The sequence below is a fragment of the Agelaius phoeniceus genome (assembly GCF_051311805.1).
Source record: "Agelaius phoeniceus isolate bAgePho1 chromosome W unlocalized genomic scaffold, bAgePho1.hap1 SUPER_W_unloc_2, whole genome shotgun sequence".
In the NCBI taxonomy this organism is placed as follows: domain Eukaryota; kingdom Metazoa; phylum Chordata; class Aves; order Passeriformes; family Icteridae; genus Agelaius; species Agelaius phoeniceus.
The window spans coordinates 5,523,418-5,549,527 of NW_027509867.1; the positions used below are offsets into that span (position 1 = coordinate 5,523,418).

The 26,110-nt window shown below is 53.5% G+C and overlaps 2 protein-coding genes across 2 annotated transcripts in view; both read left to right on the plus strand.

The window, feature by feature from the left end:
- LOC143692679 (uncharacterized) overlaps positions 1–26,110 on the plus strand; it is a 468,458-nt gene that overhangs the window by 121,141 nt on the left and 321,207 nt on the right. The gene's annotated exons all lie outside the window — the stretch shown is intronic.
- On the plus strand, positions 1,374–5,797 carry LOC143692585 (serine/threonine-protein kinase pim-1-like). Its single transcript, XM_077172835.1, has 6 exons — positions 1,374–1,429; positions 3,681–3,915; positions 4,036–4,086; positions 4,291–4,657; positions 5,272–5,448; positions 5,691–5,797. Exons 1-6 carry the CDS (start codon positions 1,374–1,376, stop codon positions 5,795–5,797), a joined length of 993 nt encoding a protein of 330 aa, XP_077028950.1.

Sequence of the window (26,110 nt, forward strand, 5' to 3'; positions counted from 1 at the left end):
TCACTTATAGTTTCCATATTCTCAAAATCTTTTGCCAGGCAATCATATTTATAAGGCTTTCCTGTTTCATCTTCCCCAACAGCCCTCCAAGCCTGAGCTCAGACTGCAAACAGACGCAGCTCACCAGATGCGCTTTCAGCAGCCTTGGGACAGAGAGATGGGCCAGACAGGGCAGTGCAAGGCAAGGAATGCAAAAGCCCCCAGCCCTGGGGCAAGCACTGGCCCTCCACAGCTGCCCTCTGCTCCCCTGCCCTGCCCCTTCCCCCCAGGCTGCTCTGCCCCAGCCCAGGTGCAGAGCCCTCCTTGCTGTGTCAGGGCTGCTCTGCACCCCAGGCGCTGGGGATGTGTCCTCAGGGCCCTCACCTTTGGCTGGGCGGTGGCTCCTTGCTGGGGGGCATGGGCTGCAAATATGGGAGTGTCTCGGGGTACCTGGGGAGGGCAGGAGTCACAGGTGTGTGACAGGGGACAAAGAACCTGTTCCTGTTGGAGGCAGCCCCCCCAAAGCCATGGGATTGTAGCCCATGGCATCCCGCTGCCTGTAGCCCTTGGGATGAGCCCCCACAGCCCCTGCTGATGGGCAGGGCTGCAGAGGGGGCTCCCCACATCAGCCCCTCCCAAGCAGACACTGTCCCCCTGTGCCCAGCACAGCAGGTCACTGCTGGCACCCATCTCCCCCCATGCCAGCCCCGCTGCCCCCGAGGCACTGGTGCTACTCACTGGCCAGGAACCTGCACGCTGAGCATGCGGCCACAGGACAGGCACGAGAAAGGGACTGGCAGCTGCCTAAGGAGGGTGAGGGAAGAGGGCTGGCTGAGCTCCTGGGGCCACAGCCCTGCAGCACACAGGCAGCAGCTCCCTGCAGCAGCCAGCTGCTGGGCAGCTCACTGCACAGGGGCACAGCCATTGCAGGGTGAACCGTGGGCTCTTGAGCCTGTTTCTCCCCATCCCCAAGGTGCTGGCTGATGCCAGGTGAAGGGCACAGGCACCCATGCCACCATCCCAAGCAGCCCCTGCAGCGCTTTCAGCCCCTCTCTGGCACCAAAGCTCCCCCATGTGCATGGCCAGGAGGGCAGGGCACGACCCAGCTCAGGGCATGGAGTGTGACAGCCCTGCCTGGCAGGAGCAGTTGCCATCGCTGTCCCCAAAGCCATCAGAATCTCCATTGCACTCACTTCTTAATCCCAGCGGCATTTTCACGCAACAGCCTATCCTCAATTCCTCCATGTTCCTGTTCCAGGAATCCTCCCGGTGTTTACGGAAAGTCTTCAGCTCCAGGCGATCCAGCTGTGAACAGGGGCACAGCCTCAGCCAGCTGCTCCAGGATGTGACATGGAGCTCTCCAGGGAAAAGCCTGGAGGAGGATCCTCAGAGGGATGCTGCCTCAGGCTCTCAAGTCCCAAAGGTGCCAGTTCCTCGTGGTGGGGACGAGGTACCCCTCCCCTTGTCTTCAATTGCATCGCTGAACTGCTGCTGGGTACTGTTCCAGTGCTGCTCCTGGCCTGAAATCTGGCTCTGCAACTCCTGCATCCTCTCATCCAGCTCCTCCATGTTCTCTTCGCACTGGCTGCAATCCACTTTGCTGTCCAAGGCAGCTTTGTCCGTCTTCTAGCAGAGGGGAAGGGCAGGAGAGCGGTGGGGAAAGGGATGAGGAACGCCAGACAGGGCCAGGGTGTGAGGGGCAGAGGGAGGAGTGCTTCTGAGACAGAGTAGAAATTTTCCAGAGTAGAAATCCATTTTGATTTAGGTGAAATGTACATCTTGGAGTCTGTGGTTAGAAAACATAGCTATGTAGCCTGACTGTCGCTATAGGACACAAAGGAACACACGCTCACACCGTTCTCAAGGTGAAAGAGGAAAAAAGGGCCGTTTATTTTCTGACTCCAACATTTATAGTTTTCCAAAAGTGACAGTGGATTGGAGGGTGACAGTGGCACCTCTCCAATGCCACTGGTTAAACCAACAGTCCATCAACTCTCTCCTCCTCCATAAAGGAATGCAAAACAATAAGTTATTTACAGAAAGTGTGTGAGAAAATTCACTACAAGAATGTCAACATCAGAAGGCTTAGAAAATCTTAAAAACTCAGGGTGACACCTGACTGCAAAGCCTAGGCTCAGGGAATCTGATTCAGTGAAGGACAGAGCTAAGGGGGGGACGGGACAGAGGGTGATAAAGAGACACAGAGAGACTGCTGTGAAAGCAGGTCAACCTCACCTAAGAATTCTTTCTGATAAAGAAGAACTAGTGGCAAATGTCACGCAAAATTTCAAAAATGAATATGTATGAACCTATTGTGAAATTGTATGGATATGTATTTGAGAGGAGGATAAAAAGGGACCTGAAGTTCCCAGAGGTACGGATGCCTTTTAAGGAGAGTAATCTCTGCATGCCTCCGGCGCTGTAATAATAAATATGCCGGCTTTACAACTTACACAAAGTTGTAGAGTTTTTGGCTATCTCTGCAAAACAGACCCCTATTGGAGGTTTCCTCGCCAAATTTGCCCTAAGCCAGCACAAACGGTCATCATGAAAATTTCACCAGTGGCATAATTTCCTGCTGGCAAATCTTGTGACAGAAGCTTGACCTTGTTCTCCATGAGACATTCTTGGGAAGAGAGACAGGAGAGGATTCCTGGAAAACTGAAACAGCTTTCCAGAAGGGAAATGAAAATGAAAGAAACAATCCAAGATCTTTTCCTTTATTTCTATGCTCCCCTTTTCCATGTTGCACTACTTCTCCATCCCAGGAATCCCAGATGCACCGCACCTCTAAGATCGGTGTCTTAGTGATTTTTAGACACTCGAAAATACCATGAGCCACACACAGTTTTCCTTCCCCTGGTTTTACTGGAAGGCAACACTGGAGATGTAAGTGCAGTGCTGGGCTCAGGTAGGAATCCTACAGCAAGGGAAGGTGGCCCGACAGTGTTTGAGCCTCAGCCAGGCCAATGCAGAGCAGCAAGCGAGGGGATTGCTGTGCCAGTGTGCAGGAGTCAGGACTCTGCACCTGGGCTCACCGCTGCAAAGTTCCCGTGTTTGGACAGACTCAGGGGCTGTGCCCGGGGCGCGCGGGGCTCGAACGTGGGGCTCGTGGGGCGAGCGGGGAACGGACACGGGGACGAACGGCCCCGGTGCTTCAGTTGCAGCGGCGGCGGCAGCGGCAGCAGCAGTGGCGGCAGCAGCAGCAGCAAAAGCAGATATTCGAGAGAACCCTTTCTCTTTCTCTCTTTCTTTCTCTTTCTCTCCCTTTCCCGCTGTCGGGCACCCTTCTCTCGGGGTCCCTTGCCCGGCGTCCCTCTCCTCTCCCCGCCTCCCTCTCCCCTGCCGGGCCGGGCCATGCCCCCGGCCCGCCCCCGGCCCCGGGCGGGGCTGCCCCGTGCCCGGCCCCGGCCGTCCCGCCGCGCTCTCGCCTCCGCCCGGCTCTGGCCGTACTGGCGGTGGCGCTGCTGGGCGGGCATCAGTGCCTGGTGCGGGGGCGGCATCGCCGCCCTTCGGCTCCGCCTGGCCCGAGCCCGGCCCCGGCCCCGGCCCCGGACCCGACGCAGGGTCCAGTCCCGGCCCCGGCCCCGGCCCCGGCCCCGGCTCCGGCTCCTCCTGGGGCCCGTGGAGGACACAGGCGACGCTGCCGCTCCCGCCGCCTCCGCTGCGGCTTCCCCGGCCCGAGCTCCGCCGCTCGGCAGCGCGGCCGCCGGCCCCGAGCCGTCGGGGCCGTGGGCGGGTGGGGATGCCCGGCCTGGGCCGCTCGGGGCGCGCTCGGGGGCCGTTGCTGGCCCCGGGCCGAGCGCTGACAGCCGCGTCTCGCCCGCAGGGAAGGCGCACGAGGCCCTGCAGGAGCGGTACCGAGTGGGTTCGCTGCTGGGGCGCGGCGGTTTAGGCAGCGTCTGCTCGGGGACGCGGCTCTCGGACGGCGCCCCGGTGAGCGGCGGGGCCGGCGGCGGGCGGAGGGGGAGGAGGAGGAGGAGGAGGAGAAGGGCGGAGGATGGGGCTGGGCAGGACGGGCGGCGAGCTCAGGCCGCTGCTCTCCCTCGCTCGCAGGTGGCCATCAAACGCGTGCCGCGGGATCGCATCCGGCACTGGGGCGAGCTGGTGAGTGAGCGGGGCCAGCGGCGGCAGCCGGGCCGGGCCGGGCGGCGAGGAGCCGGAGCCCGGCAGGGTGGGAGCCGCCGGGAGCCCTGCGGGGAGAGCGGGCGTGGGCTGAGCGCTGCGTGCAGAGCATCCCGGGCTGGCTGAGGGCTCCCAGAGCCCCGGCACGGCCTCAGCCCCACTGACGGCACCGCGCTCCTCCCGCAGCCCGACGGCAGCAGCGCGCCGCTGGAGATCGTGCTGCTGGCCAAGGTGTCCCGTGGCTGTGCCGCTGTCATTCAGCTCCTGGAGTGGCTCGAGCTCCCCGACAGCTTCGTGCTGGTGCTGGAGCGTCCGGAGCGGTGCCAGGAGCTCTCGGGTTTCCTGGCGGAGCGGGGGTTCCTGCCCGAGGAGGAGGCGCGGGCGCTGTTCCGCCAGGTGCTGGAGGCCGTGCGGCACTGCACCGCCTGCGGGGTCCTGCACAGGGACATCAAGCCCGAGAACATCCTGCTCGACCTGGCCAGCGGGCAGCTGAAACTCATCGACTTTGGCTGTGGCGCCTTCCTCCAAGACACAGCCTATACCCAGTTTGCAGGTGAGCCCTCCAGGGGATGCTCCTGGGCATCTCATGGCCCAGCCTGGGTGCAGCACCAGGGCTTCCCCCTATTGCAGCCGGGATGGGATTGATGCTGGAGCCGAGTTGATTTGGGTGGGGTGTGAGGGGGGCCAGCTGCCAGCCCTGCCGACAGCCTTCAGCACCCACTGTGGCCTGGGCTGGGGCTGGAGCTGGGGCAGCCAGCCCGACACAAACCCCCATGGGGGTAGCAGAGAGGGGGGTCTGACCCCGTGCCCTGGATGGTTTGGTGTGCAGGCGAGGAAGGGCTTGGACTGCTCTGCTCCCCTTGTTTGCCTTGGCTTATTAACATTTTTGGGGGCCATGCAGATGGGGAGGAGAGTGGGTTTTCTCCACCACTGGGTGGGTTTCTCCTTTGTGTGTCATGGTTGGGCCTTCCCAGGGTTTCTGCTGCCCTCTTCCAGCACCAGTGGGTTCTTTTCCAGCCCCGAGTTTGTACACAAGTCCCAGGTGCTGGCGAGAGGGCAGCGCTCACCCCGTGTGCCTCTGGGGCAGCCCCCACACGGCCAGGGATGCTGGGGCCGGGCTCTGGGAGCAGCAGCATCCCCCTGCTGAGCTGTGTCTGTGTTCCACAGGAACCCTGTCCTACAGCCCACCAGAGTGGATCCAGCACCAACGCTACCACGGCAAGGCAGCGACGATCTGGTCCCTGGGCCTCCTGCTGTGCCACCTGGTCATGGGCAAGCACCCGTTCAGGAGGGGCCAGGAGATCATCCAGGGGCGGATCTTGTTCCCACGATGGCTCTCTCAAGGTGGATCCTCATCTCTGGGCACGGGGGGAATCCCAGTGCTGGGAGACAGCAGCGGGCTCGTGGGCATCCCGCTCTGGCAGCTGCTGAGGAGGTGGCACAGGTCCTGCTCTCCTGCTCCCCTCCAAACAGAGCATCCATGGGGAGGTTTAGGCCCAGCTCTGGGCACACCCAGCATGGCCTGGGCACGGGAACAGGGGGGCAACTTCTCCAACTGACTGGTGATTTCTGGTTTCTCTCCCCAGAGTGCCAGGATATCATTAAGAGGTGTTTGTCCATGCAACCCTCGGACAGGCCATCCTTAGAAGAGCTTTTCTGCCATCCTTGGGTGCAGGGTGTTCCTCTGCCCTAGAAGATGGGAGAGATCCACGTGCACAGTTGGATCCAGGGGCCTGGCAGGTACCAGCTCCACACATCTCTTGGCACTCAGTGGCAAAGCAAACCAGGCTGGTTTTGTGCTGCCTGTAGCTCTGAGCAGGGCTCAGCAGAAGGGAACACGCAGCTCTTGGGCTGGAGCTGAGTTGGAGACCTGGTGTGGCAAGCACTGGTGGCCACCATCCCTCCTGGTTTGGTTTGTCTGGTTCATGGATGGCTGGGGTCCTGGGCAGAGCCCTGACAGCCTGGTCTGGCCCCAGGGAAGGAGCAGGAGCCCCTGGAGAAGCTGTACCAGGTGGGGCTGCTGCTGGAGACACCAAGGACAACCTCAAGGGTGACAATCTCTTCCTCGGCCTGGCCAGCTGAAGATGATGGACTTGGATTCTGGCACCTTCTTCAAAGCCAGGCGCCAGGCCCAATTTGCAGGTGAGTCCACAGGCAGGGGGATGCTCCCAGATCTGGGCCTGGCACGGCCTGGCCGGGCACCATGGTTCCCCCTTAGCTGGGGCAGATGCAATGAATTCTTCAGTGGCTGCCCAGCTGCTTTTTGGCTCTGGGCAGCTGCTGAGGGCTGGATGTGCCGTGGCTGGCTGCAGGCTGGGCACATGTCCTGCCCTCCTGCTCTGCTGCCAAAGGCAGCAGGGATGGGCAGCTCTGGGCACAGCTCTGGGCACAGCCAGCACGGCCTGGGCCCCGCAGGCCTTGGCACAAGGGCACAGGAGCCCTCAGCTGACGGGCGGTTTCTGCTTTCTCTCCTTGCAGCCGGGCTCTGCGGCTGCTGAGGCTGCTCTGGGCTCTGCCAGGGCTCTGCTGGGCTCAGCCCTGGGCCCAGCTGGGCTGGCTCTGCCCTCACATTGCTCTGACAGCTCTGCATCAGACGAGCCCGTTGCCAGCACAGCGCCTGAGCTTTCTGCTTTGGCAGTGAGTGAGACTCTGCTGCAGGCCCAGAGATTGCAGCTGGGGACACACATCCAATTGGCAAGGACCCAAACTCTCCACAGTCCCAGCTGAACACCTGGATCTCCCCAGGATGTTCTGTCTGTCCCATTCTTCCTTCTTGATTGGCTGGAATTGTGCAGTTGCACTTTGTTCCTCCTCTAGCAGTGCCACGAGTGGGCCAAAGCTGGTGAGTGGGCCGTGCTCCTGAGGCAGTGCAGTCTGGAGCTGGTGGATGGAGAATTGCCCTTTTGCACTCAAACCAGAGCAAAAAGCTGTCAGTGGGACTTTGTGTCTTTAAGAAATCCCTGACAGTTTCAACTGGAATGTGCAGCTCATTCACAGGGTGAGAAGGAAGGGCATCTTCTAAAGGATTTGTGGCTTGACAGAGTTTCCATTCCCAGTCCTGCTGGAGCTGGCAGGGCACAAAGCAATTTCCTATTGCTTCAACCACACTTTAAAATAACAATGTTGGAAACAAACCCCAAAAATTTTTTTGTAAAATTACTAAGGCCAGTAAGATGCATCAATGCCATCATCACATTTATAAAGTAAATACCTGAGCTCTCTGTTTCAAAAGATCAGTTACCTCTTAATTTAGAGTTACAGAAGATTTTTCATTGCACACTTGGGTTTTGTTTTTATCTTTCAAATTTAATAAACGTATTCTTCTTTTCTTTTTCCTTTCTTTTATCTGTGAACCACAAAGCATGCTGTAAAAAAGGAGTGTCCTTTGCTCCTGGTTCCCGTGTGGAGCAACTCCCTTCCTGCTGGCTGAGCTGCTCAGGCAGAGCCCGGCAGCTCCTGGCCCTGCAGGGCTGAGGCTTTTCCCCGTTGCTGGGCACAGACTGATGGAGCAGCACTGCTGAACACGGGCACACAGAGGGACCAGGAGCAGCTGCCTTTGCCCACCTGAGGCTCCAAGGCCCAAACTCTGAGCAGCCAGGGCTGGAAGAGACTGGCAGGATCTGATCCCTGACTCGGGGCCAGGGCTGCACAAATGACCCCACAGCAGCAGCAGCAGCAGCAGCAGCAGCAGCAGCAGCAGCAGCAGCAGATGGAGCTGACTTTCAGCACAGCCCCTGCCCCTGTTCCCTCCTGTGTGCAGCGGTGTCACAGCAGCCTGAGGCACCTGGGAGCCCCCAGTGCCAGCAGGGACTTGAGATGGCAGCCCTGGGCTCCTGGAGGCTGTGCAAGGAACGGAGCTGGGCACTCCCTGTCCATGGGGAGCTTGCAGATGGAAAAGGCTGCTGTGCCCAGGCAGCTCCAAGGGCACAGAAAGGAGGCTCTGGAGCACTGGATCTGTGCCAGTGCCACAGTCCTGGGCAGCAGCCAGCCAGCCCTGGGGGAACAGAGGGCACAGCACGAGGGACAGAAGCAGGCAAGGGCAGAGACTGGAGAGAGCCAGAGCCAGGAGCAGGAACAGCTGCTCCATTGCACTCTTGGAGAAAGCTCTTGGCTGGTTCCAAGCACTGAAAGGCGTGAAGGGCAGAGAGGAGGCCACAGCAAACAATGCTCCTGTTTGCACAGCCTCCCCTCTCCGTGTCCCAGAAGGAATTGCATGGACTGTGCTCTTCTCTCCGAGTCGTCTCGTTCAGCATGAGCAGCTCAGCACCAGGAGCTGAAGGAGCTGAAGCCTCAGGCCACAGGAGCTGGGCAAGAGGAGACTTTCTGAGCAAATGAATGCTGCTAACATGGACCCAGCTGAATGCAGTGGATAGAATCATGGAATCACAGAATCCTTTCTCTTGGAAAAGCCCTCTGAGCTCACCCAGTGCAGCCGCTCACCCAGCAGTGCCAAGCCCAGCACTAAACCACGTCCCTGAAGTGCCAAGGCCTGGACACCAGCCCTGAGTGAGGCCTGAACAGCAGGCCCTGAGCCAAAGGTGTCCTCTGGATGAACCTTCCAACCAAAGGTTATCTTTGTATCTGCTCCCTAATCAAATATGCATGGTCATTAGCACTGGGATAGATGTAGCCACTCATTAGTGAAACATGTATGGACCTTTGTGTATTTAGAAGCCAGACCAGGCCATGAAATCTGACATCTGGCCTTGTTTGGGGCTGAATGGCCAAAGTCACCTCCCTTGGTTCCTCCTGGGGCCCTGGCCAGGCTTTGGGAGGGACCCAAGAGGAGGATGAAACCAGATGTTGCCACACTAGCAGTGCTGTCAGTTTGTCCATTCAGCACTGTCAGAGCTGGGCCCTCTCCCAGCGGGGTTGGAGCCTCAGCTGTGGCTGGAGGCACCTGCAGGAATTTCCAGTGCCCAGGAGTGGCTCTGCAGCCCTTGGCTGTGACAGCTTCCCCAGCTGCTGTGTGGGTCTGGGGGATGGTAAAGGCTGAGGGTAACTGGGGCTGGATCTTTCTCAATCACTGCAGGCAATCTTTGGTGGGAATGGTTGGGTGCATTGCTGAGCTGCTCCTGTTGTGATTCTTTGCTGCTTTGAGCTGCAGGAAATGACACTGATTCCTTCAGTTGGAGTCTGTGTCTTTGGTGCTGACTTTGCCCACTGGCAAAAAAAAACTGGCACAGTCTGGCCAGATCCCAACAAAATGTCACTTGTTCAGTGTAACTGTGAGGAATCAGTGCCATCAGAAATTCCCAGATGGGAAGCCCTTCCCTGGAGTTCCCTGGCTCTGGAGTGGGCTGAGGTGGGAGCCCCGTGGGAGCAGTGGGGCAGTCGGGTAAAAGAGGCTGCACCCCTGGATGGCTTCAAATGCATCCAAAAATTGCACATGGAAAAGGAAAAGAACTTGTGGGTTTGGGCAGACAAAGATGAATTTGTTAAGAGTACATTGGAAACAGCACCTTCAGAAGGAACAATTATTGTTGGAATGCTCCCACATGGAGCAAGAGAAGAAGGTTTTAATCTTGAGCTCAGCTGCATTGGTGCAAGTGAAATATCAATATAATAAATAACAATACATGTATTTATAATATAATAAGATCTTCATATATATATTTTTATATATTTTTATATGTATGTCTAGGTCTCTCTGTCTGTATCAATATGTATATCTACATATAAAATTATAATAATCTGAAGTAGTTCTGACAATACTAATTTGGTAGCTTTGGCTGCTCAGGGATGTAACACCAAACACCCTACAGAACAGGATTGGCCAGGACCCTAATGTCAGTGGTCAACTTTGTGAGATTGTATACAGTGAAAAAAGGAGGAAGGGATAAAATTGGCTGTTTTCCCAGGGTTTTCTGATACTGTGATGCAGAGTGCTTTGTCTGTTGCTGTGAAAAATTCAGTGATTAAGCCTGCAGGGTTTTTCATGTACCAGACTATGCACAAGCTGCAGGATTGGTTGAAAGGGTGAAGGGGTTGTTAAAAGAGCAGTTGAAAAAATAAGGAGATGGAACCTTTGCCCATGGAGAACCCATCTCCCAGATGTGCCCCATGCCCTTAACAATGGCCCACTGGGGAAATGGAAACCCCCTGGCTGTGCACAGCTGCCCCCAGTTTGCAAATCCAACCATGGGCAGTGAGACTTGGGCTGCCTGGGAAATTGTTCTGGCTGTGATGGCCCCTGGCAGGGCCAGCCCAGAGGCTGCAGGGCTGGGCCATCATGCACTGGAATTAATGAGGAGAAATTCAAAGCAAATGAGAGCTATCAATACTGAAACAGGAATTCAGATTCCTCCAGGACACTTTGCTTTGGTAACTGCTCCCTTGGAGCTTGGCCTTGCAAAGTGTTCATGTCATGGGAAGAGGAACTGATGCAGAATATCAAGGAGAAATTAAAGGAATTGTGTTAAACAACAGTGAACAAGATGGGATTATTCAACCCCATGACAGGGTAGCACAATTATCAATATTGCAATTTTAAGAACGGTTGTGAAAAAAGGAGATCCACCTGCAATCACCACCGTTTGTGGAGATAAAGGGTTTGGATGCAGCAGTCCTAATAATGGAGCCCGAGTGTGGGTCTGGAGGCCAAATGGCCCTCCCGAGGCAGCTGAAGGAGCAGCTCCTGGGAAAGACAACTCTGAGTCCTGAAACCTGGGCAGGAACAATGGGAATGTGTCCCTGCAGCCAAGTGTTGTGTGTGAGAACAAGTAGATCTGACAGGATATTGTTTTACACATGCTGCCAGACCAAATCTCCCTGTTTGCCCCAAGGGCCCCTTTGGGAAATGCTCTGATCCACGGGGCTCCATGGGAAGGCTGCTGTGACACTGAGGGACTTGCACAGGAATTGCATCCAGGAGCCCGGGTGCCCCTCAGGGACTGGGACCCGGCCCCTTCCAGCCAGAGGGGAAAGGGCCCCCCCAGGCCTTGTTAGCCACAGACAGCATGGTAAAGCTGAACAGCAAAGGGCTGGGGGCATTATTCTGGAATTAACATGGTGCCAGTTCCATGGACAACAGAATTCTTGTTCCTAACTCCAATGAGATTGAGAGAAATGAATGAAGAACGGTGTCACTAAAGTACTACTGGTGTCTGTAAGTTGTACTTTGACAGTCAGCCAGAATCTTTGTCTGCCACAAACACCTCTAGAGTTTGACCAAGGGGTTAGTCATCAAAATGTAATGAGTTCTGATGGATTGCTGAGCTACTTTTGTAATTCTTTGCTAATGATGATGTGCTTTGCTGAGCTTATCCTTTTGTAATTCTTTGCAGCTGTGCATGATATAAATGCCACAATTCCTTCAGTTGGTGTCTGTGTCTTTGGTAGTGACCCTGCCCACTGGTGAAACAGGGCCCCCTCTTGCCTGAGTGTTACCTGGGAAGGCAGAAACCCTCCCTCCAAAATTCCCCCTTCCTCCTTGTTCCCCCCTTCATACCCTGAGCATGGTGTGCTCTGGTCTGGGCTGTGCCCAGGGTCAGTTGGGGTCACCTGTCCTGGCTGTGTCCCCTGCCCAGCTCCCCCGCAGCCCCAGCCCCTCCCCAGCGTGGCTGGACGAGGGGCAGGACAGGCCTTGGCTGTGCTGCAGCTCAGCAAGAACAAAACCATCTCTGCGTGCTCAGCGCTGTGCTCAGCACCCGGCCCAGCAGTGTCTCAGTGCCAGGGGCTGTGCCCCCAGTGCCTGCCAGGGCTTTCCATGGCAACTGCCAGGCCAGGTGACCCAGGTGTCCCCCCAGTGCCGGTTGCCATGGAAACAGTGCCCAGCGCTGCCCCTTTCTGTCTGGCTGACCTGGCCTTTGGCCCTGGCAGTGCCCTTGGCTGCTGGTTCCTGGTGCCCGAGCGGCCAGCGCGGCACAGGGCAGGTGGCCATGGCACAGCCCCCAGCAAGGGATCCCCTCTGGCTCTGGGCACTGACACCAGCCCTGAGCAAGGGGCCCAGGGCAGCTTTCCATGGCCACCAACCACCACAACGGCTCCGGGCATTGGTTGCCTTGGCACCAAACCAAGGAACGGGTCCCTGTGTCCATTGCCATGGCACCTGGTGGCACCAACGAGTGTCACTGCAATTGTACCTGGAACAGCCCTGGCACTGCTTTGTCCTCAGGGTTGCCATGGCAGCCGAGGGCAGCAACAGCTCTGCAGGCAAGGGGCCATGGAACCTGGCTGCAGAAATGGCTCCTTGGGCTGGTTTCCAAGGAAACCTGAACTGATGGGGGTTTCCATGGCACCCAAAGCCAGCAGTGGGGTCCCTGCAGTGTCCATGGCAACAGCCCCTTGCAATGGCCCAGTGCAGGTTGGGATGATGATCCACCCTCACAGCTGGCCCAGAGCAGGTCTGCAAGTGCCCTTCCCACAGCCTGTTTGCACAGAAACACTTCCAGGGATCTCTGCATTTCCCTTCCCTCACTCTTGGGTCACTCACACACCTCCCAGCCACCTGCTTGGTGCTTTGAGCTGCAAGGAGTTAAAAGCTGGTCTGTCCTTCAGGAGCTGGTCTAATTCTGCTTTCAGCCAAGTTTGGATTAATGTTTATATTAGAACTTCCTTTGTGTCTGTGATAGATGAGTAATATGGTGATTGTCTCTCAAAATTAATGGACTAATATAATGTGTATATGTATATATAATATAATATAATATAATATAATATAATATAATATAATATAATATAATATAATATTATGTTCTGTTATATTATATTATATTATATTATATTATATTATATTATATTATATTATATTATATTATATATAATGTATATATAAGAAAAGTTTTATAGATTTATAGTTGTACCCCCTCACGTGGTTATCAAGGGACAATGGGAGTTGGGACATCTGGGAGGGCTGGCTTGTCACTATGGCAACATCTGACCTCTAATCAGGATTTGAGGAAGAGATCTCCACCACTGGGCAGCAAAGAAGAGGTTGATGGACACAACTTTGGGAGGGGTTAAAGGGTTAAAAAGGGTAAAACCTCCATTGTGAGGGGGCTGAGCACATGGCAGCGAAAATCTTTTGCTTCCAGTGCCATAACCTTTTTTCTTTATTCAGTCTTCTGTTGTATTTTTGATAAGGTTTAATCAACCTTCCTAAACTATGGAAAGTGAGTAGCTATTTCTTACAATTTTTGGGGGCTCTCCTGGGATAGACACCTCTCCCCGGTGGTGCTAGGAGTTTGCAAAAAGAAGTGCACCCACGCCACAAATTTGATGGAGTCTTCAGATACTCCTGGGGCCACCGGTGGTTGCAGGCTGAAGCTCAGAGACAGCAGGAGGCTGGATAAAGAAAAGAGAAAAGGGGTGAGCACTATTTTTTAGCCAGATAATTACTCTGTGTGGTGGTTTTACAGGAAATGTGTTTTTTGGGATGCTGTGTTTTGGGCCAATGGATATTCAGGCTTTAATATTGGCATTTAACCTAGCCATTGGGACATTGGACACGCCTCTGAGAACACAGAGTTAAAAGCAGAGCTCTCCCCTGGGAGGGTCCTTTTTTGGGTTTCCGGCGGGAAAGAGTTCGGGTCTCTGCCCCGGCCCAGCTGCTGGCTGGGCAGGGGGAGGGGAAAAGCCATGTGGCCAAGAGAGGTAGGCCTGAGCCCGGGGGTGGAAGGGTGGAAGAGAGAGAGAGAGACACTGGGAGCCATCGGGCAGCCCCCCCTGAGAGACACACAGAGAGAGAGAGAGAGACACAGAGAGAGAGAGAGCCGCTGCCTGAGACTGTGACCTTGAAGCTTGATAAACATGGGCCTGTGCCGGCAGCACGGCTGGGACGGAGAAGAAGGGGGGGTGCAGCCGGCCACTTGTAGGAGCTTTTAACCCCTTTTTGGAGAATGAGGACTTTACAGAACATTGACCTTTCCTAGAAGATAGAGTGGAAGATGAGGAAGGAAATGGGCCAGTGTGAGAGAGGTCTGGGCAAGTGAGAAATAGGGGAAGAGTAGAGAAGAATCCTAGTGGGAAGAGATGATGGAGTGGCTTTTGCTGGACTCTTTTTGTATAGCCATGGACAGAACCATGTTCCTTGTGACACAGAGACTGCATTCTAGGGGGAGGCAATGGCCTCAGAACCAAGAGGGTTCAGTGTTGGTGCCCCTCGGCCCCAGGGGATGAAAAAATATGGGGTGGACAGGTGTCCCAAAGGAGAGATTGTGGGGACAGGTGTCCCAAAGGAGAGACTGTGCCTTTTCTGGATCGGGACAGAGCATCCTTAAAAAGACAACCCTAGAAGCAGCTCTGGTCTGCGTTCAGTGGTGAGAGCACTGGACATGAAAGGAAGAGGTCACGACGGCAGATGTACTCTGGGCGGTGCCACGAGTGACACGGAAACACACGAGGCTTCAGCTGTGTTTCCAGGGGAAGCCCATGGTACAAGAAGGACTCCTCTCCTCTTGATGAACTGAGGATTGATTGTTTGAAGAGTGGTGCTGGATTAAGAGTTGGTGATTTGAGGAATAGATGTATTGTGTTGGAAATTTGGTGGGGGGAGGAGGAGGAAAAGTATTTGTAAGGTTTTCATTTTCCTTGTGTGTGTTCCTTTTTATTTGTAGTTGTAGTGTAGTTAATAAAGTTTTGTTTTCTTTCTTCCCTAAGTAGGAGCCTGCTTTGCTTATTCCTGGTCACATCTCACAGCAGCTACCAAGAGAGGGTATCCTCATGGGGGCACTGGCATTGTGCCAGTGTCAAACCATGACAAAAAGATTGGACAGGTTGGATTGAACTTTCACCCAATTTTTCCCACAGGATTATTGATGGAATACCAGATAAAATATATATATATGGCTCTGATTGATTCTGATCTATATCAGACAGAAACATCTTAACCAGAGTTATTTGCTCCAAGTTCAGGAGCTATAACAATTATTAGAATATAGTGCTCTAGGCAGCAATTTTGAAGTCAACAGGGCCTTGCTGGAGTTGTTGGAGCCCATTGCAGGCAGAGCCTCCTGCTCCAGCAGGAGCTGCCTTTCCTGTGCCATCAGCAGGGCAGGTCCCGCTGCAGGAAAAGCCCCAGGCCAGCCCCAGCCCAGGGAAGGCCTCGGGCACAAGGGCAGAGTGCCGTGCTGGGAGCTGTGCCAGGGAGAGCCTGAGGCACCAAAGGCACCTTGGCAGCAGCAGCTGCTTGCAGGCCATGGCCAGAAGCCTCCCTTAGCAGCCCGGCCTGGTGGCCACCACTGCAGAGCTGCTGCCTCAGGGCTCATTCCTGGCTGGCCTCTGAAAAGCCACTTCTGCTCCAGGAGCCTGACTGGGAAGCCATTGGCCCCAGCACCTTGGGGACAAGATATCAATGACAAAACTCTTCATGCCAGCAGAGCCAAGGCAGGGGCAGAGGAAAGGGCAGGGCCAGGCCCAGGGGACAGGGCTGCCATGGTGATGGCTGTGAGGGCACTGCCCCTGCAGCAGCCTGGCTGCCCTCAGCAGACATTCTGGCCAGAAGCGTTGTGAGGGCACCCAGCACATCAGAGAACCCACACTACAGGAATTCTGTCACTGGGGATGAGAGGGGATTTCACTGGGTCAGGTTGGACAAAGCTCACGCTCTTGGACCATTCCTGGGATGGGGCACCCACTTCTCCGGAAAAACAGTTGCACTTTCATGCCACTTTCATAATTGTAAAATATTTCCTCTTCTAACAAATGTAAATGCACCCTCATTCAGTTTAGAGATATTGACCGTTTTTCTGTCATGGGAAGATTTGGAAGAAAATAACTTTGGTCTCTATTTTTCCATTTTCACAGACCTTGGAGAGGACCCAGAAATCTCCCAAGATGGGGTTTGGAGGTGCCATCACAAAACCAGAAGGAAGAGGCTGACGGCTCTGGGGTCAGTAGTGTGGAGACTGAGGACAGAACAGGAATAGCCTGGGAGGGATTGGAGGGTGGTTTCAGAGACGCTGGAGCTTTTCTTCCTAGTGGGAATGAGCCTGAAGAAGACATAATAGCACCAAGGGCAGCTGGGGAGGCCCAGAGTGGACACCAGGAGAAAGGAATTTCCCTGCCAGGGCAGGGCTGTGGTGCAGCACGTCCCCCAGCAGGAGGCTGGAGCAGCCCAAGGCTTTGTGTGGGCAGGCAGAGGCAGGCAGGAGGCAGAGCTGTCAGCAAAGGAAGGGGCCAGCCAGGTGGAGCAGCCGGGGGATGCCCACAGCCTGCAGGGACAGAGGTGCAGGTTTGCTCAGCACCAGAGACACCTTTGCCTTGCTTGTCCCCAGCTGTCATCACTGCCACCAGTGTTCTGCTCCACTTGGAACTTGGGGATGCTTTTTCAGTCCTGTCCTTCAGATGGATCTTTTTTAAAGTATGAGAAACTTCAGTGTTTCACCCTCTTTTTGAATCCCTGAGAAGTTCTTTGAGCACACTCTGAGGGACTGAGTCTGATGCAAAGAGCACCAAAGCCCCAGAGGGTCATTACAGTCCTTGTGCTGTGTCTGTGCTGCTGAGCTGGGCCGGGCTCCTGGCCCAGAGGCAGCTCCTGGCAAGGGCAGCAGAGCTGCAGAGAGACAGCTCTGGCCAGGAGCAGCTCCTGTGCACAGCCCAGCAGGGCTGGGGCACTGCCAGGGCCCCTCAGGGACACCAGCAGGGCACAGACAGAGCTCCCAGGGGCTCAGCACTGGCAGGGGCTGTGGCATGTCCCAGAGGGGGCTGTGTCACAGCAGCTCCTCTGTGCCTGTGTCATGGAGGCACAGAGCAGCTGTGATGTCAGCAAGGGGCTGTGTGACAGCACACAATGGGCTGTGTGAGGCCACAGATTGGGCTATGACATCACAGAGTTTGTTGTGTGAGGTCACTGAGCAGCTACAGCATCATAGCGGGGACTGTGTGACATCACAGAGCAGGCTGTGACCTCATGGCATGGCTGTGTGACATCATTGAGGGGGCTGTGAGGTCAAAGTGTATGCTGTGACATTACAGAGTTGCAGTATGACATCACAGAGAGGGTTTTGTGACATCAGAGAGTGGGTTGTGACATCAAAGATCTGGCTGTGACATCATAGAGTAGGGTAGAAGGCCATAGAGCAGATCCTGCCATCATAGAGGGGTGCTCTGTGACATCAGAGTGGGTTGTGACATCACTGGGTGGCTGTGTAACATCATACAGCAGGCTGTGACATCACAGAACACACAGTGACATCACACGGTGACTTTGTGACATCACAGCACTGCTGTATGACATAACAGGGTGACATCATAGAATTGGCTCTGTGACATCACAAGAGACTGTGTGACATCACAGGAGGCTGTGTGACATCACAGGAGGCTGTGTGACATCACAGGGGCTGTGTGAGGTCACTGGGGAGGTCACTCTGCCCCGGCCCCCCTCACAGTTCCCCCCAGAGCAGTCCAACCCTGCTCGTGCACAGCGGGGTCCCCTGTCCCCCCGGGTCCCCCCGCCCCCGGCGCCGCAGCCTCCCCCAGAGGATGTTCCACGAGATCGACCCCAGAGCCTGACATGGGGACAGGGGGCCAGGGCCCTGGGGGTGGCACAGGGGGACAGGGACCTCCCGGCAGCGTCCCCGTGTCCCCCAGGGCCAGAGCCTGGGCCAGGGCTCCTTCACCCTGGTACCAACGAGGCCTTGAGAGCGCTGAAAAAATCCCCAGCAAGGGAGCAGCAAAAACCAGATTGAATATTAAGGGACAGCAGCACAAAGTTCCTTGGCAAGAGTCACTGTGCTCCTGACTGGACACTTCAGGCAAACCAGGGAAACAAAGCAACAACAAAACCAATCAAAATCCAGGCAATCAAACCAGAAATAAGCCAAGAACACTCCCTGCGTGTGTGTGTGACATAAGGACAAGGAGGGCAAGGATAAAAGGAATACAGGCCACAAGTTTAACAGAGGTGAAATTTAAAAGGACTTAACTTAACCTTAACTGATACTGTCAACTTCACAATTTAGCAAAAGAACAGCACTTAACAGTACTTAACCTAACTTAAAAACAATGACTCAATAATTTAACACAGGAATAACACTTAACAAAACTTAGCTAATAACTTGAATGAAACTTAACAACTTAGCAAAAGAACAACTCTTAGCAGCATTTAACTTAGCTTAGATCTCCTGACTTAACCTTACTTACTGATATCTGGATATCTGACTGACTCAGCTATCCAAGGCACGCAAACCCTCAGAGAGCAGCATTTCTGCCACATTTCCCCAGCACAGGCACTCCTGTGTGCACACAGACACAAAGAGTCAGTGCAAGGCACCTGGCAGAAATTCCCCTGAGGGCAGGAAATGCTCCCTGTGCATCCTTTGGCATCTCCCCAGCGGGTGAAGGGTTGAGCCTGGAGGAGTGGGGGGATCGGCCCAGGCTCCGTCGTTGTTGGGGATCCCCGAGTGCAGCAAACAGGAGAGTTCCTGGCTGGGAGAGGCCCCACTCAGAGGGAGTCACTGGCCCAGGAGAGCTCCAAGGGCTCCTTTTGGAGCACTGTTTGCAGGGCCCCAAGAGAGGGGCTTCAGTCCCAGCAATGGTTCATCCTGGCCGCACTTGGCACCAACAGCTTTCTTTGTCAGGGTGAGAACAGGGATGTTGTGCCACGGAGGGAACAAAAGCAGTTCCCAGGGCTGCTCCTCCAGAAAGCAGGAGCTGTTTGGGCAGCAGCAGTGCCTGGAGCAGACAGTGTTTGTGATGAGCTGCAGAGGAGCTGAGCCCAGGGGCTGTTGGCCAAGGCCAAGGCCCAAGGAGCATTTCTCAGCTGGCAGGGCGGCCTGAGAAGGGGAGGGGGGAATGCAGCAGCACAGGGCCCGTGGAACCAAGGGACCATTGTGACACTGTGGGGCCCTGTGAGACCAAGGGAGCATTGTGACACTGTGGGGCCCTGTGAGACCCGGGGACCCGGGGACCACTGTGACTCTGAAGGGCCCCATGGAATTGTGGAGAGCACTGTGACATTGCCGGGCCTCATGGAACCAAGGGGACCATACTGACACTGTGTGGCTCCATGGAATGCATGGATCATTGTTTCACTGTGAGGCCCCATCAAACCAAGGGTCCATTGTAACACCGCAGGGCCTCATGGAACCTTGGAGACAATTAAGACACTTCAGAGCTTCATGGAACCAAGAGGCCTTTTTGTACTATGGGGCACCATGGAATCATGGAGATCGTTGTGACACTGAGGGGACCCATGGGATCATGGAGACCATTGTGATGCTATGAGGGCCCATGGAATAAGCAAAGCATTGTGAGACTGTGAGGCTTCATGGAACCAGTGAGACCATGGTGACCCTGGGGGTCCCCAAAGAACCAAGAGGACCATTGTGATACTGTGGGGCCTCATGAAACCAAGAGGCCTTTGTAACACTGCAGGGCTGCATGGAACCAAAGGTCCAGGGTGACACAGAGGGGCCTCCTGTCATCAGTGGTCCATTGTGACACTGTGGAGCCAAAGGAGACCATTGTGACACTGCAAACCCCCAGGGTCCAAAGGTCCATTGTGATATTGCAGGGCTCATGGAACAGAGGAGTCCCGTGACATTGTGGGGCCGGTGGAACCAAGGAGACCATTGTGACACTGCAAGGCCTCCATGGAATCATTGGGACAATAGTGACACTTCAGGGCCTTGTGGAATTGTGGGGACCATTGTGATACTTTGGGGCCTTCTGAAACCTAGGGGCCACTGTGACGTTGTGGGACCCTATCAAACCTAGGGACCAGTGTCACACTGCAGGTATTCTTGTAATCAACAGGCCATTGTGACATTGTGGGGCCCCACAAAACCAAGGGGACAGAGTGCATATCTGACAGGTTTGGTCTCCCATGGACTGCCTGATTGGTCCAGCTGACCATTGCATGTTGAGGGTCTCTTCTCATCTGCTGCTGAAACACTGGGGCTCCATGCTTTCCTTCCCAATGGAAAAGAACTCTCCATCTCTGCCAGGCACCCATGGCCAGATTTGGGATTTCACCTCCAAATTTTCCTTATATCCAAGGATAGTTGCAATAGGAATATTGCCAGGACAAGTCTGGCTGGAAATGGTTTCACAAGGGTCAGGTCTCACCCATCCCTAAAACCCTGGGGAAGGCTCCATGCTTTCCTTCCTATGGAAAAGAACTTTCCTGCTTCTGCAGGTGCCCATGGTTGAGATTATGGTTCCACCTCCAAAATTCCTCAAATCCAAAGACTGCTCCCAGACAAAATCTGCCATTCCTGACAAGTCTGGCTGGCCTTGGACTAGTGAGGCTCTCACCCGCCTTCCAAACACTGTGGCTCTCTGCATTCCTTCCTATGGAAAAAAGCTGCCCTTCTTGTCCAGATGCCCATGGCCAGAATTGGGATTTCCACCTCCAGCATTCCCTGTTGTGACAGACTGGAGGAGATTGTTGACTCAAAACATTTCATGTGTGGGGGAGGAAGGGGCAGGTGCAGCCTTGCCCTGCCCTGGAAGCCCAGCCCTGCCCTGCCCTGGAACCCCAATCCCCCCAGAGCCTCTATCCCAGCCCAGCAGTGGCTGCCAGTCCCTGGCACAGCACAGGCAATGCTCCACAGCCACCTCTGCAGCCCCCAGCCCAGCTCCTGAGGGACCAAATGAGCCCAAGCCCCACCTGGGGGAAGGGCCCAGGGAGACCAAGGGGTATTGAAGGCTGACCACAAGGCAAGCAGAGTTCTTGACCCAGCCTCCTCTTGGAATTTCCATCTGAACAGTGCTGGAATCCAGGAGTTGGTAGCTGTGTGTCTGTGCTTCTCTATCTTTTTTGTCTTTTATGTCTTTCTGTGTCTTCTTCTGTTTCTGTGCACCTGCAAATTTTGATTAACATTCCATTGAACAGGCTTAGAGTTTGTGAAGTTGAATGGGCCAAGTCAATGCTTTGAGAAGTGTTTTTTGTTCACTGAGTATCTGTTGTAGTTTGACATGAGAAGAATTTTAAAAAGTAATACAAAACTTTTTGTGTAACTGACAATCTGTTAAACCACTAAGATTCTGAACACGCCTCTGTGAAACACAAATGTTAAAGATTAAAAAACCCAGGAGCCTCCTCTTTCTTTCCAGTCAACAAAGAAGCAGCGGGACCCAGCCCCCATCTCAACCAAACCAAACCAAACCAAACCAAACCAAACCAAACCAAACCAAACCAAACCAAACCAAGCAACCCTGCCATGGGCTGAGCCCCTTCCCCCCTCCCCAGGCTGCCCCCCCCATCGGCCCCATTCTGACCAAACCAAACCCCAACAACTCCCAAACAGGAAAACAAAAGAGGCTACAAAACCCCAACCAGAACAAAGCCAGCCACAGCTATTAAAATATTACCATTAACTCCCATTCCCCCAACACACCTAAAACCAAAACCCCTACAATCTACAACCCACACAAAATAACCCTACAACTAAAACACAAAAAACCCTAAAACCAACCATAAAACCAATCCTAACACAACCCAACCACAACTTCCACCACACGATGCCAGCAGGTCAGGTGTTAACTCTTTCAATACTTCAATCCTCCCATGAGTAAAAGAAAAAAAAAAATACAAGCCTATAAAAAACCAATATAAAACCATCAAAGTAAGTAAAGAAGAAATTAAATCCTAAATAAAAAAAAAATAAAAATATGTTACTCTTAAAACTAAAATCCTCTTATAAACTATAAAGAAAAAACTCTTTTTCTTTATAACACAAAAAAATTCAAAAATTCAAGTTATTATCAAAGAAAAACCTCCATACTAAAATAGGCAAATGTTAAAATAACTTTAATTTCATAAAATGCTTAAACAGGGGGAAAAAAAGTAATCCAGTATCTCCAAGAGAAGATTTCTATTCCCAGAGTAAAAATAATTTTAAAAGTAAATAATAAAAACTTATAGCTTTAAATAACTCATCTTTAAAACTATACCTCATAAGTCAACATGGCACATCAACAAGCAGTGAAAAAGCTTGTAGCAATAAAAACAACTTCACAAGAACAGAGTTCCCCAGACAGGTGTTATCCATTACAAAAATATGAGCCAAAAAAAATATATTTTTTCCTCTTGTAAAAAAATCTTCACAACCTTAACAAGAAAAACTTCTCTCCCTAAGTAAACTAAATAAAGACAATTCTATAAATAGTAAACTAACTAAAGAATTTATTTTATTTTCTTTACATTATCAGTAAAAAGAAAAAGTTGTAAAGAAAAAGAAAGAGTTCTAAATAATTTATTTTAATTCTTACTACCTTTTTTCTTTATAAATTTATTTAAAATAAAATTTTCTATATACCCTTTTAAAATTTTAGGCCTACTTTACTCTTCTCATAATACAATCTCACTATAAAATAAATAGATAAATAATTAAATGACACTAAAAACCCCCATACTCATCAATCCAATAATTAGGAAATCTCAAAAATAGAAAAATCTTAAATTAACAAACCAAAACCACTACAATGTCATATTAAGCCTTTTGCCAAAGTTTCTCCAATTTTCTGAACTTCCCAGGGAAGGCTGTTTGGTTGTTTTGAGCTCCTGAGAATCTCTTGTACTGGTATTTCTCCAGTGCACCTAACTCAGAGGGCACAAACAATAGTAATTCCTTTTAAATGTCTCCTTGAGATAATTGTTTTAGGGATCGAGTCAGGGCTTGTGTGTGCTGCTTGGCCCAGCCCAGGCAGGGCTTTCCCAGCCACATCCCACACTCCATTGCCCAGCTGGAGCCGCTGGTGCCTCTGAGTTGTGCTGCCCCAGCCCCAGGGACGCTCTCCTTGTCTGCCCATTCCCCCACGGTCTCTGGGCAGGGATGGCCTCACTGGGGGCTGCTGATATCGTCAGCAACTTGGAGGCTGCTGCTGAATTTCACTGCTCCAGAGGCTTGTTCAGCCTTCAGCTCTTCAGTGCAGGAATTCAGGGTCCCAGGGCTCAGGAACATTCAGAACACCTGAACAAGCCAAGCCTCTGGGAATCATTTGATTTAATTTTCAAATCTTGTGTGGTTAATAAGAGGGATTTCAGAAGTGGATTCAGCTGAATATGTTCTATTTAAAAAGACAGTGAGAAAACATTTTTAGGTTCTGTTTAGGTTTTTGTTTTTCCACTGTTAATAGCCATCTCCAATTGACACTGAATCCAAGTGCCTCCTCATGCAGTTGGAATAGATATGAAATTCAAGACCCTTCATGGCTGACAATCAATCAGACTCTGTCCCTACCCCCAGCCCACCATTTCCCCCATCCAAGCCCTGGCACTCAGAGCAGCCTTGTGCAAATCTCAGCTCCCTCCAGCCCAGGCTGCACCTGCAGCTTTCAGCCCCTTGGCTCCAATTCCCACCTGCTTTCCTTGCAGAAGGAGCTGCCCGAGACACAGAGGGATGTTCATTTCTTGGCAGCCAGCAAAGCCAAGGGAAGGCACAGCTCCATCAAATGCCAAAGTCATTCCTCTGCTGGATATTAAATCCACTTTCCACAGCAGACAGTCTCAGAGCAATGGAAAACACCTTCTGTGCCCAGCACAGATCCCAAGGTCCCCCCAAACCCTCCCTGCCCCGATTCTGCCCAGATTTGCTCTTTGCACAGACGAGTCACAGGCTGAAGTCAGGAGCTCCCTTCATGCCCAGAGGGAGGAAAAGAGAGAAAGGGCATGAAGAGCTCTCCTGTGCAGAGCCAGGGTCCAAGTGCAGCCCCTGCAGTGGGAACCACAACTCATCAGGTTTGTGTCCTTTGGGCTCAGGGCCTGGTGACACTCAGAGGCACAGAAAAGTTTCTCACCAACAAATAGAAGATGAACATTTGAACAGTTTAAGAACCATCACAGCTCTTCCCTCAGCTCTCTGGGATGTCCCAGCAGCTTCTGGCATGTCCCCCATCATCAAGGGATTTCTTACAGGAAGAGTTTTAGACAGAAACTTAAGCAAAGGTAATTCTGTGATACATATAAACACAATTAGGATGTTTATATGTATTGTGGAGTTGTATATATAATATGTGAAGTTCAAATATATACCACTAATGTGGTATATATAGAAAGACTGGCAACTAGCTGAAGTTCAAAGCATGAAACCAGTCATTTGAGAGGCACTTGAATGACCAGAGAGCATCTGGATGAGAAAATCTGGGAGCAAATGAAAGGACATAGATCCAGATGCTCTAAATTAAGAGATATTCTTAGACATGGACATTTAAACAGGAGAGCAAGAAACACATGAAGGAGGTGGGATCATTAAATATTAGAGTGAATGTCAGTGGCAATGGTAGAGGGGAAGATGAGTATTTCTTCTTCTGCCATCAGTAGATCCAGAAAATTCCTGTTCCTGATGGGAAAATATTGCAGTTTCTTAAAAGTACTCAAGTGACCCAGATAATAAAGATTTGCTTGTATATTATAAAACTAACAGGTATTAAAACCTGTGCCCCTTTCCAGGAAGACATCAGCTGTGTGCCCATGAACAGGCAGTGCCACTTGTGCCCTGAGGTGCCCAGCTGGGATTGGATCTCTCCCAGAGCACCTGAGGGAGAGCAGAGCACCTTGCAAGCTGCAGGTCCCTGACAGCACTGCAGAGCTCCTGTCCCATCAACATCTGCTCTGCTCCAGTCTGAAACAGGGCCCAGCATGGTGCCGGGATCATCAGAGAGCTGAGGTGTGTGCTGGAATTCAATGCCCTCCCCATCCCGCAGCAGCCCTGCATTTCCCTGCTGCAGCCTTGGTCTCCAGCCCAGCCATGGAGGCTCTTTGGGCTCTGGAGTGTTGCTGCAGCCCCCAAGGGCAGCTGAGCTCTGCCTTTGGCACAGTCAGGCCTGGCCAGCGCAGGCCATGCTCAGCAATTGCTTGTGTGTGCCTGGCCTTGCTGTCAGCCCCAGCAGCGGCTGCGTGGCCCCTTTGTGGCCCTGTGCCGGCCCAGCCATGGTGGCCCAGCCCCTGTGCAGGCCCAGCCCAGGCCAGGAGCATTGCGGCTGGGAACGGCCCCTGTGCCGTGGTGCCCACCGCAGCCTTGGGGCTCTGTGCCCCATGGCCTCCCTGCTGGGCAGCCTCTGCCAGCTCCTGCAGAGCCCGTGGCACCTGTGGGGCTGCACAGACAGCCCTGCCCCGGGCTCTGCCAGCCTCTGGGCCAGCAGAGAGGCAGCCAGGGCTGGCCATGGCCGGGAACAGGCCCTGAGCCCCACAGGAGGATGGAGCTGGGCCACAGCCAAACTCAGCCCAGGACAAAGCTGGGCTCAGCAGCCAGGGCTGACAAGGGCTGGGCACAGAGGCTGGCACTGACAAATGTCCTAGGCCCCCTCCCTGCTCTGTCCATGCCACCAAGGGCACAGAGCAGCCTCCTCTCTGGGCCACTTGCCTGTTTGCAATGCCTTGCACAGGCGCTGGCCCTGCCCCACAAGGCCTGGCCTGAGTCCTGCCCCTGCACGCTCAGCCAGTCTGAGATGGACACTGATGGTTTCTGGGCCAGGCTCTCGGAGCCCAGCCCAGCTCCCTGCAAGCTCTGCCAGCTGCCCTGAGCTCTGGGCAGCACCAAGGGCCTCTCTGAGCCCAGCCCAGCCCAGCCGGCTCTGGCCCCACAGCTCTGCTCAGCCCAGGCTGCTCTGGGCACTGGCCCCACGGCCTCAGCCCCTGCCAAGGCCACAGCAGCAGCTGCGGCTGCCACAGGACTCAGCCCCAGCCATGGGGGAAGGTGCTTGGCCAAGGCCAAAGGAGGCTCCCTGGCTGCCCTGCTTCCCTCGGCCTGAGGTGCTGAGAGCTCTGCAGCCCCTGCTGCCATCCCATCTGCCCAGGGCTGCACAAGAGCCCCGGCCTTGGGGCCCTCAAGAGCTGCTCTTGCTCCAGGCCCAGGGCCCATGCCAAAGCTGGGGCAGCAGCCACAAAGCTGTGCCCATTTCTGTTCATTGCTGCTCTCATGGGCATGGATCCTCAGCCACTTGGTGTTTGCTGATGAGTTTTACTACTCCAGAGGCCTCTTCTTTCTTGTGCCCTTCACTTCAAGAATTCAGTGAGAAAAGCTCATAAATATTTGTTCCAAACACCTGAACAAGAAAAGCCCCTGGGAATAATTTTAGTTTTCAAATATTCTCTGGTAAGTTAGACAAATTTCAGAATGGA

Excerpts from the sequence above, each read along its gene's own strand:
- LOC143692585 (XM_077172835.1), top strand. The coding sequence starts at position 1,374 with ATGCTGCCTCAGGCTCTCAAGTCCCAAAGGTGCCAGTTCCTCGTGGTG. Across the intron at positions 3,916-4,035 it reads GGCTCTCGGACGGCGCCCCG|GTGGCCATCAAACGCGTGCC; the intron begins GTGAGCGGCGGG and ends CCTCGCTCGCAG. Across the intron at positions 4,087-4,290 it reads TCCGGCACTGGGGCGAGCTG|CCCGACGGCAGCAGCGCGCC; the intron begins GTGAGTGAGCGG and ends CTCCTCCCGCAG.